General features: G+C 43.0%; 1 protein-coding gene across 2 annotated transcripts in view; it reads right to left on the bottom strand.

Moving 5' to 3' along the window:
* The window catches only part of RASGRP2 (RAS guanyl releasing protein 2), a 95359-nt gene that overhangs the window by 40087 nt on the left and 42827 nt on the right, over positions 1–12445 (bottom strand). For both annotated transcript variants that reach the window (XM_067472524.1, XM_067472525.1), the window contains exons 8-9: positions 3235–3351; positions 2841–3122 (exon numbers count right to left, since the gene is read on the bottom strand). In XM_067472524.1, the coding sequence (XP_067328625.1) occupies positions 2841–3122; positions 3235–3351 (399 nt within the window). The remainder of the gene's footprint in view (positions 1–2840; positions 3123–3234; positions 3352–12445) is intronic.

Raw genomic sequence — 12445 nt, forward strand, 5'->3', positions numbered from 1 at the left:
ATGTATTATTGCTATTATTATATCTGTATTATTATTACTATGTTATTACTATTTTACAATTATTACTATTATTATTACTACGATTACTATTAGCATCCACATACAATTGAAAACATACAAATAGGCAAACATTAAAACAGATTTAATTATAGACAACCTATTCCCTTTCTACTCTTCAGGAAGACACAATCCAATCACTCCCAATAGATGACCATCCAGAGTCTGCATCAAAACTTCTAGAGAAGGTTGGAAGAGACCATAAGGGGCCATCCACTCTAACACCCCTACTATGCAGGAAGACACCATCAAAACTCTCCCAACAGATGGTCATCCAGAGTCGGTATCAAAACTTCTAGAGAAGGTTGGAAGAGACCATAAGGGGCCATCCATTCTAACACCCCTACTATGCAGGAAGACACCATCAAGACTCTCCCAACAGATGGTCATCCAGAGTCGGTATCAAAACTTCTAGAGAAGGTTGGAAGAGACCATAAGGAGCCATCCATTCTAACACCCCTACTATGAAGGAAGACACCATCAAGACTCTCCCAACAGATGGTCATCCAGAGTCGGTATCAAAACTTCTAGAGAAGGTTGGAAGAGACCATAAGGAGCCATCCATTCTAACACCCCTACTATGCAGGAGGACACCATCAAAACTCTCCCAACAGATGGTCATCCAGAGTCTGCATCAAAACTTCTAGAGAAGGTTGGAAGAGACCATAAGGAGCCATCCATTCTAACACCCCTACTATGCAGGAGGACACCATCAAAACTCTCCCAACAGATGGTCATCCAGAGTCGTCATCAAAACTTCTAGAGAAGGTTGGAAGAGACCATAAGGGGCCATCCACTCTAACACCCCTACTATGCAGGAAGACACCATCAAAACTCTCCCAACAGATGGTCATCCAGAGTCGGTATCAAAACTTCTAGAGAAGCTTGGAAGAGACCATAAGGGGCCATCCATTCTAACACCCCTACTATGCAGGAAGACACCATCAAGACTCTCCCAACAGATGGTCATCCAGAGTCAGTATCAAAACTTCTAGAGAAGGTTGGAAGAGACCATAAAGGGCCATCCACTCTAACACCCCTACTATGCAGGAAGATACCATCAAAACTCTCCCAACAGATGGTCATCCAGAGTTGGCATCAAAACTTCTAGAGAAGGTTGGAAGAGACCATAAGGAGACATCTATTCTAACACCCCTACTATGCAGGAGGACACCATCAAAACTCTCCCAACAGATGGTTATCCACAGTCGGCATCAAAACTTCTAGAGAAGCTTGGAAGAGACCATAAGGAGCCATCCATTCTAACACCCATACTATGCAGGAAGACACCATCAATACTCTCCCAACAGATGGTCATCCAGAGGCGGTATCAAAACTTCTAGAGAAGCTTGGAAGAGACCATAAGGGGCCATCCATTCTAACACCCCTACTATGCAGGAAGACACCATCAAGACTCTCCCAACAGATGGTCATCCAGAGTCAGTATCAAAACTTCTAGAGAAGGTTGGAAGAGACCATAAAGGGCCATCCACTCTAACACCCCTACTATGCAGGAAGATACCATCAAAACTCTCCCAACAGATGGTCATCCAGAGTTGGCATCAAAACTTCTAGAGAAGGTTGGAAGAGACCATAAGGAGACATCTATTCTAACACCCCTACTATGCAGGAGGACACCATCAAAACTCTCCCAACAGATGGTTATCCACAGTCGGCATCAAAACTTCTAGAGAAGCTTGGAAGAGACCATAAGGAGCCATCCATTCTAACACCCCTACTATGCAGGAAGACACCATCAAAACTCTCCCAACAGATCGTCATCCAAAGTTGGTATCAAAACTTCTAGAGAAGGTTGGAAGAGACCATAAGGGGCCATCCACTCTAGCACCCCTACTATGCAGGAAGACACCATCAACACTCTCCCAACAGATGATCATCCAGAGTCGGTATCAAAACTTCTAGAGAAGTTTAGAAGAGACCATGAGGGGCCATCCACTCTAACACCCCTACTATGCAGGAAGACACCATCAAAATTCTCCCAACAGATGGTCATCCAGAGTCTGCATCAAAACTTCTAGAAAAGGTTGGAAGAGACCATAAGAAGCCATCCACTCTAGCACCCCTACTATGCAGGAAGACACCATCAAAACTCTCCCAACAGATGGTCATCAAGAGTCGGTATCAAAACTTCTAGAGAAGGTTGGAAGAGACCATAAGGGACCATCCACTTTAACACCCCTACTATGAAGGAAGACACCATCAAAACTCTCCCAACAGATGGTCATCCAGAGTCAGTATCAAAACTTCTAGAGAAGGTTGGAAGAGACCATAAGGAGCCATCCATTCTAACACCCCTTCTATGAAGGAAGAAACCATCAAAACTCTCCCAGCAGATGGTCATCCAGAGTCGATACCAAAACTTCTAGAGAAGGTTGGAAGAGACCATAAGGGACCATCCACTCTAACACCCCTTCTATGAAGGAAGACACCATCAAAACTCTCCCAACAGATGGTCATCCAGAGTCGGTATCAAAACTTCTAGAGAAGGTTGGAAGAGACCATAAGGAGCCATCCACTCTAACACCCCTACTATGCAGGAGGACACCATCAAAACTCTCCCAACAGATGGTCATCCAGAGTCGGTATCAAACCTTCTAGAGAAGGTTGGAAGAGACCATAAGGGACCATCCATTCTATGCAGGAAGACACCATCAAGACTCTCCCAACAGATGGTCATCCAGAAGAGGATGCTCTACTGGACTCCTAGACAGCATATTTCCTGTATTGAACAACCCAATATGGCTAGATGGAGGACCTCTCACCATGAGGAGGTTGAGAAGATCAGGGTTGGCCTCGAAGGGCGGACGGATGCTCTGGACCATGGCCAGCTCGCTCAGGATGGAGAACAACTGCTGCATCTTGTTCCCGTTGAGGCAGGTGTGGGTCCGATCCAGCCAGTCGGGGAGGGCCACATGGACGGCCACCAGGTCCTTGAGGTGGACCCCCAGGATGGGGAACTTGAAGCCCACGCTCTCGGCAAAGCGGCGCCGGTAGTGGCTGTAGTTCCCAGCCGAGCTGAGCAACTCCAGGAGGGACTCCCAGACCTAGAGAAGAGGATCAAGGGGTCAACAGCAAGGGGTCTGCTCAAATGGAAGCTCAGGGTCTCTGTTTACTTCTGTTTCTCCTCAAATAGAGGCAAACCCCACCGAACTATACCTTGGTGGTCTCCGGGCTGACGAAGCTGTGGGTCTCCTTCAGGCGGGAGATGGAGCTGTGCCCAAGCCCCCCAACTACGGCCATCAGCGTGTTGAAGTTCTGCAACTGGAGCAGCCTCTGTCCGAGGGAAGAAGACAAGGGGAGCAACAGCACTGTGAGTTCATTCAAGCTTCATTCAACACCATTTCACTGTTCCATAGCACTATACTCCACTTTAACTACCACTGAGAAATAACAATAATAATAGATTGAAATGCATTGTTAGATAGTTTAAAATACAGTTCTAATGGACATGTGATCACACACCTGCGGAATGATTAAGTGGGTAATAATGTCAAATCTAAGGGACACGTGATGTGATCCCATGTCCATTAGAACTGTATTTTACACCTTAGAATCACTGCAAGTCCCTTGGATACCCAAGGGACAGGCTGTGAGTCTATTGTGTAAAATACAGTTCTAATAGACATATGTTCACACAGCTGCGGAATGATTAAGTGGGTACTGATGTTGTTGCACTCCAGGAAAGGAATAACCCTTTGACTTTTTTTACAACACAATTTGAGTAGAGAAAAAAACAATGCTTTTATTGAAGATAAGTAAAAGCAGCAAATCTCCAGCAAAGGATCACCGCCTTGTCGGGGCGCTGGAGCTTGAGCACCTCAATGATGTCATGAGCGAAACCGTGAAGGGCCACCCAAGACGGGACGGTCGTGGCAGAGAGGTCAGACCAAGCGTGATCCCTGGGGAAGGCAACGGCAAACCACCCCAGTATCCTTGCCAAGAAAACTAAATGGACCAGTACAACCAGAGAAATGTCGGTATGCCATTGGAAGATGGGACTCCCAGGTCGGAAGATGGCCAAAATGCTACTGGGGAGGAGCAGAGGATAAGTTCAACTAGCCCCAGATGTGATGACGCAGCTAGCTCAAAGCCGAAAGGAAGGCTAGCGGCCGACGGTACTGGAGGCGAACGACGAATCCGATGCTCTAAAGATCAACACACCATAGGAACCTGGAATGTAAGATCTATGAGCCAGGGCAAATTGGATGTTGTTATTGGTGAGATGTCAAGACTAAAGATAGACATTCTGGGGGTCAGCGAACTGAAATGGACTGGAATGGGCCACTTCACATCAGATGACCACCATATCTACTACTGTGGACAAGAGGAACATCGAAGAAATGGAGTAGCCTTCATAATTAATAAGAAATTCGCTAAAGCGGTGCTTGGATACAACCCAAAAAATGACAGAATGATCTCAATTCGAGTGCAAGGAAAGCCTTTCAACATCACAGTGATCCAAATATACGCCCCAACCACAGCTGCTGAAGAAGCAGAAGTAGATCAGTTCTATGAGGATCTGCAGGACCTACTGGATAATACACCAAAAAGAGACATTATTTTCATTACAGGAGACTGGAATGCCAAGGTGGGAAGTCAAATGACAACTGGGATCACAGGCAAGCATGGTCTGGGAGAACAAAATGAAGCGGGACGCAGGCTGATAGAATTCTGCCAGGAAAACTCGCTGTGTATAACGAATACTCTCTTCCAACAACCTAAAAGACGGCTTTACACATGGACCTCACCAGATGGTCAGCACCGAAATCAGATTGACTACATCCTTTGCAGCCAAAGGTGGCGGACATCCATCCAGTCGGTGAAAACAAGACCTGGAGCTGACTGTAGCTCAGATCACGAACTTCTTATTGCCCAATTTAGAATAAAACTAAAGAGATCAGGGAAAATACACAGACCAGTTAGATATGATCTCACTAACATTCCTAGCGAATATACAGTGGAAGTGAAGAACAGATTTGAAGGACTAGATTTAGTAAACAGAGTCCCAGAAGAACTATGGACAGAAGTCCGAGACATTGTTCAGGAGGCGGCAACAAAGTACGTTCCAAAGAAAAAGAAAACCAAGAAGGCAAAATGGTTGTCTGCTGAGACACTGGAAGTAGCCCAAGAAAGGAGGAAAGCAAAAGGAAACAGGGATAATAAGGGGAGATATGCCCAGTTAAATGCGCAATTCCAGAGGTTAGCCAGAAGAGATAAGGAACTATTTTTAAATAAGCAATGCATGGAAGTGGAAGAAGACAACAGAATAGGAAGGACAAGAGACCTCTTCCAGAAAATTAGAAACATTGGAGGTAAATTTCAGGCAAAAATTGGTATGATAAGAAACAAAGATGGCAGGGACCTAACAGAAGCTGAAGAGATCAAGAGAAGGTGGCGAGACTATACAGAAGATCTGTATAGGAAGGATAACAATATCGAGGATAGCTTTGACGGTGTGGTGAATGAATTAGAACCAGACATCCTGAGGAGTGAGGTTGAATGGGCCTTAAGAAGCATTGCTAACAACAAGGCAGCAGGAGACGACGGGATCCCAGCTGAACTGTTTAAAATCTTAAAAGATGATGGTGTCAAGGTGATGCATGCCATTTGCCAGCAAATATGGAAAACACAAGAATGGCCATCAGACTGGAAAAAATCAACTTATATCCCCATACCAAAAAAGGGAAATGCGAAAGACTGCTCAAACTTCCGTACAGTGGCCCTTATTTCTCATGCCAGTAAGGTAATGCTCAAGATCCTGCAAGGAAGACTCCAGCAATACATGGAGCGAGAGTTGCCAGATTTTCAGGCTGGGTTTAGAAAAGGCAGAGGAACGAGAGACCAGATTGCCAATATCCGCTGGATAATGGAGAAAGGCAGGGAGTTTCAGAAAAACATCTACTTCTGCTTCATTGACTACTCTAAAGCCTTTGACTGTGTGGATCATAATAAATTGTGGCAAGTTCTTGGTGGGATGGGCATACCAAGCCACCTTGTCTCTCTCCTGAGGAATCTGTACAAGGACCAAGTAGCAACAGTCAGAACTGACCACGGAACAACAGACTGGTTCAAGATAGGGAAAGGCGTACGGCAAGGCTGCATCCTCTCACCCAACCTTTTCAACTTGTATGCAGAACACATCATGCGAGGATGTGCGGGGCTGGATGAATGCAAATCTGGGGTGAAAATTGCTGGAAGAAACATTAACAACCTCAGATATGCAGATGACACCACTCTGATGGCCGAAAGCGAGGAGGAGCTGAGGAGCCTTCTAATCAAGGTGAAAGAAGAAAGCGCAAAAGCCGGGTTGCAGCTAAACGTCAAAAAAACCAAGATTATGGCAACAAGAATGATTGACAACTGGAAAATAGAGGGAGAAACCGTGGAGGCCGTGACAGACTTTGTATTTCTAGGTGCAAAGATTACTGCAGATGCAGACTGTGGCCAGGAAATCAGAAGACGCTTACTTCTTGGGAGGAGAGCAATGTCCAGTCTCGATAAAATAGTGAAGAGTAGAGACATCAGACTGGCAACAAAGATCCGCCTAGTCAAAGCCATGGTATTCCCTGTAGTCACTTACGGATGTGAGAGCTGGACCTTAGGGAAGGCTGAGCGAAGGAAGATCGATGCTTTTGAGCTGTGGTGTTGGAGGAAAGTGCTGAGAGTGCCTTGGACTGCGAGAAGATCCAACCAGTCCATCCTCCAGGAAATAAAGCCCGACTGCTCACTGGAGGGAAAGATACTAGAGACAAAGTTGAAGTACTTTGGCCACATCATGAGGAGACAGGAAAGCCTAGAGAAGACAATGATGCTGGGGAAAGTGGAAGGCAAAAGGAAGAGGGGCCGACCAAGGGCAAGATGGATGGATGGCATCCTTGAAGTGACTGGACTGACCTTGAAGGAGCTGGGGGTGGTGACGGCCGACAGGGAGCTCTGGCGTAGGCTGGTCCATGAGGTCACGAAGAGTCGGAGACGACTGAACGAATGAACAACAACAACAAAAGCAGCAAAGTAAAAAAGCACTTTAAAGGAATAGGTAAATGCAATTAGGTAGGAAGATAAGCAGAAACGAATTAGTCTAAGGTAAAGTTCAGCAAAGTCCAAAAACAAAGTCTACACTTCTTTAACAAATGATTAAGTGGGTAATGATGTTATATCTAAGGGACACGTGATGTGATGTTATGCCCAAGGGACTGGCTGTGAGTCTACTGTGTAAAATACAGTTCTAATAGACATATGTTCACACAGCTGTGGAATGATGAAGTGGGTACTGATGTTGTTACACTCCAGGACAGGAATAATCCTCTGACTTTAAAACACCACAAGTTGAACAGAGAAAAAACAATCCTTTTATTGAAGATAAGTAAAAGCAGCAAAGTAAACAAGCACTTTAAAGGAATAGGTAAATCCAATTAGGTAAGAAGATAAGCAGGAACAAATTAGTCCAAGGTAGAGTTCAGCAAAGTCCAAAAACAAAGTCTACACTTCTTTAACAAATCATTAAGTGGGTAATGATGTCATATCTAAGGGACATGTGATGTGATGTTATACCCAAGGGACAGGCTGTGAGTCTATTGTGTAAAATACAGTTCTAATAGACATATAATCACACAGCTGTGGAATGATTAAGTGGGTACTGATGTTGTTGCACTCCAGGACAGGAATAATTCTCTGACTTTAAAACACCACAAGTTGAATAGAGAAAAAACAATCCTTTTATTGAAGATAAGGAAAAGCAGCAAAGTAAAAAAGCACTTTAAAGGAATAGGTAAATCCAATTAGGTAGGAAGATAAGCAGAAACGAATTAGTCCAAGGTAGAGTTCAGCAAAGTCCAAAAACAAAGTCTACACTTCTCTAACAAATGATTAAGTGGGTAATGATGTCATATCTAAAGGACACGTGACGTGATGCTATACCCAAGGAACAGGCTGTGAGTCTATTGTGTAAAATACAGTTCTAATAGACATATAATCACACAGCTGTGGAATGATTAAGTGGGTACTGATGTTGTTGCACTCCAGGACAGGAATAACCCTCTGACTTTAAAACACCACACGTTGAGTAGAGAAGAAAACAATCCTTTTATTGAAGATAAGTAAAAACAGCAAAGTAAAAAAGCACTTTAAAGGAATAGGTAAATCCAATGTCCATAAAACATTCCGTCTTTGTTGATTTGCTCAGATCAGGTTCTTTGATCCACAATCTATATACAGTAGAATCTACACTATAATTAGAAAGCACCAAGTAAAAATCACTTAAAGGAAATAGGTAAATCCAATTAGGTAAGAAGATAAGCAGGAACGAATTAGTCCAAGGTAGAGTTCAGCAAAGTCCAAAAACAAAGTCTACACTTCTCTAAGAAAATCCAAAGAACCAGGAAACGTTGATCCAGGGCATGAGTATGTAATCACAAGAGACAAATAGCCAAACCAAGAAACAAGAAATCCTTAAGCATGAATCTTCTAAGCAAGGCTTCCATGAAACAAAGACAAGAATTTAGCAGGATTCTCAACGATGCTTCATCTGGCTATATTTCCCATGCTTGGAACTTTTACCCCCTCGTTAAGTCATTCCAAGCACTCAGGAACTGGTTTCATTAGGCACCCGTTATCTTTCTCTGTCGGAGCCTGGCAGAACGCCGAAGGCATTGCTCGACCTGTCTGTTTTGACTAATTTCCTCCCGCCTATCTATATGCTCATTAGTTTCTGCAGGTGCCGAGTTGTTTTCAAGCCCCAAATCCTGGGAACTCTCTGGGAGCAACCCAGGGAGTAAACCACCATCCCTATACCCTGTAGGAACATTCTCATGAGAAACTATACTTTGAACAGGTGTCTCTATGTCATTCTCTGCATTGACCAAACCACTGCCATCTTGAACCTCATTGACATCATTCCCCACATCCAATGCACCCTGCTCCTAAAACACAACCACAGGCTGAACTCCAACAGATGTCGTATCTATGGGACGTGTGACGTGATGTTACACACAAGGGACTGCCTGTGAGTCTATTGTGTAAAATACAGTTCTAATGGACATGTGATCACACACCTGCGGAATGAGTTAGTGTAATGATGTCATATCTAAGGGACACATGACACGATGTTATACCCAAGGGACTGGCTGTGAATCTATTATGTAAAATACAGTTCTAATGGACATGTGATCACACACCTGCGGAATGAGTAACGGAGTAATGATGTCATATCTAAGGGACATGTGACGTGATGTAATATCCAAGGGACTTGCAGTGATTCTATTGTGTAAAATATAGTTCTAATTGACATGGGATCACACACCTCGGAATGAGTGAGTAATGATGTCATATCTAAGGGACACGTGACGTGATGTTATACCCAAGAGACTAGCTGTGAGTCTATTGTGTAAAATACAACTCTAATGGCCATGTGATCACACACCTGCGGAATGAGTAAGTGTAATGATGTCATATCTAAGGGACATGTCACGTGATGTAATATCCAAGGGACTGGCAGTGAGTCCATTGTGTAAAATACAGTTCTAATGGACATGTGACACACACCTGCGGAATGATTAAGTGGATAATGATGTCATATCTAAAGGACAAGTTTGTTTTGTTTAGTTGGTTGCAAACTTCAAGTAGCTTCTGGTGTGAGAGAATCAGCTGTCTACAAAGATAATGTAAATCATCATCTCCTCCTGAGGAAAAAAAAATATCACAAAGTATTGTTGAAATCTTTCATGGCCAGAATCACTGGGTTGTTGTAGGTTTTTCAGGCTATATGGCCATGTTCTACAAGCATTCTCTTCTGACATTTCGCCTGCATCTATGGCAAGCATCCTCAGAGGTTGTGAATCTGTATGTAGTGCAACGTAGCCCACATCAATAACAATGACAAAGATGGAATGTCGGATAAGCGAAGGTCAGATAAGCGAGACTCCACTCTATATCGATTGTGGATCAAGGGAATCCTGATGTGTGTAAATCTATATGTAGTGCAACGTATCTCACATCAATAACAACGAAAATGGAATGTTTTATGGACTTTGCTGAACTTTACCCTGGATTATTTTTGCTCCTGCTTATCTTCTTACCTAATTGGACTTACCTATTTCTTTTAAGTGCTTTTTACTTGCTGCTTTGACTTTGCTGAACTTTGCCCTGGATTATTTTTGCTCCTGCTTATCTTCTTACCTAATTGGACTTACCTATTTCTTTTAAGTGCTTTTTACTTGCTGCTTTGACTTTGCTGGACTTTACCCTGGATTATTTTTGCTCCTGCTTATCTTCTTACCTAATTGGACTTACCTATTTCTTGTAAGTGCTTTTTACTTGCTGCTTTGACTTTGCTGGACTTTACCCTGGATTATTTTTGCTCCTGCTTATCTTCTTACCTAATTGGACTTACCTATTTCTTGTAAGTGCTTTTTACTTGCTGCTTTGACTTTGCTGGACTTTACCCTGGATTATTTTTGCTCCTGCTTATCTTCTTACCTAATTGGACTTACCTATTTCTTGTAAGTGCTTTTTACTTGCTGCTTTGACTTTGCTGGACTTTACCCTGGATTATTTTTGCTCCTGCTTATCTTCTTACCTAATTGGACTTACCTATTTCTTGTAAGTGCTTTTTACTTGCTGCTTTGACTTTGCTGGACTTTACCCTGGATTATTTTTGCTCCTGCTTATCTTCTTACCTAATTGGACTTACCTATTTCTTGTAAGTGCTTTTTACTTGCTGCTTTGACTTTGCTGGACTTTACCCTGGATTATTTTTGCTCCTGCTTATCTTCTTACCTAATTGGACTTACCTATTTCTTGTAAGTGCTTTTTACTTGCTGCTTTGACTTTGCTGAATTTTACCCTGGATTATTTTTGCTCCTGCTTATCTTCTTACCTAATTGGACTTACCTATTTCTTTTAAGTGCTTTTTACTTGCTGCTTTGACTTTGCTGAACTTTGCCCTGGATTATTTTTGCTCCTTCTTATCTTGTTACCTAATTGGACTTGCCTATTTCTTTTAAGTGCTTTTTACTTGCTGCTTTGACTTTCCTGAACTTTACCCTGGATTATTTTTGCTCCTGCTTATCTTCTTACCTAATTGGACATACCTATTTCTTTTTACTTGCTGCTTTCTAATTGTAGTGCAACGTATCCCACATCAATCACAACAACATAGACAGAATGTTTTATGGACTTTGCTGAATTTTACCCTGGATTATTTTTGCTCCTGCTTATCTTCCTACCTAATTGGACTTACCTATTTCTTTTAAGTGTTTTTTACTTGCCGCTTTCTGATTATAGTGCATCGTATCCCACATCTATCATAACAAAGACGGAATGTTTTATGGACTTTGCTGAACTTTACCCTGGATTATTTTTGCTCTTGCTTATCTTCTTACCTAATTGGACTTACCTATTTCTTTTAAGTGCTTTTTACTTGCTGCTTTCTAATTATATTGGAACATATCCCGCATCAATAGCAACACCAATTTTATTTCTTACCCACCTCTCCTCCTGCTTCATAGAAACCTAGTTGGACGAGACCCCCAAAAGACATCTATTCCAACCTCATCCTCAATCAAAACCTTCCTGACAGATGTCCATCCAGCTTCTGCTTGGAAACCTTCCAATGATCTCCAAAGCAGTGTATTCAACTCTCGAACGTGTCCTGGAATCTATTAACAAAGGCTGAATGGGGGGAAGGACTTTCCTCGAGTTGCCGGGTGCATTGATTTTCGCCCGGCGAGGAATATCCTTTTTTGCTATTCCGCCTTGATCTATGAATGTATAAATAGATTTTCATCGAGCGGCGGCAATGAGCCGCGCTTCGCCTTCAAAGGAAAGCAACCCGGGGATGGTTGCCCTCAACTTCACACCGCGCCACGAAAAGGGTTTGATTTATATCGCTGCCTCCCAGCCAGCCAGCCGAGCTAATTGGCATCCGCAGCTTCAAAATGCCGTTGTCTATCTTCCGCTTTGGAGTCGTTTTGGAGAGCTCGTAAAAATAGGACAAAGAGGAGGCTGCCGAATGGCAAGAGGAGGACGCGGGTGATTATGAAGCAGAACCGCGAGACTGAAGTGTCATGCAGCCCATGCAATTCGTGACCAAATCACAGACATCGAGGAAACGATGGGACACGACAGGCATATTTAAATCTTTGCAAGGAGGTCCCATTGAGGAGGAGGAAAGCTTGCTTTCTCCTGCTCTGGACCCTAGGACTCAATGCATTAATTATTATTATTATTATTTATTATATTTCTTAACCGCAACTCCTCATGGCTCAAGGGGAGTCACCACACATTCAAACATTGCAAAAATTCTAATAGCACATACCCATATTAATAATAAAAACAATAATAACAATTTAAATAACAAATATTACTGATA

This window comes from Anolis sagrei, chromosome 12 (assembly GCF_037176765.1).
Source record: "Anolis sagrei isolate rAnoSag1 chromosome 12, rAnoSag1.mat, whole genome shotgun sequence".
NCBI lineage: Eukaryota > Metazoa > Chordata > Lepidosauria > Squamata > Dactyloidae > Anolis > Anolis sagrei.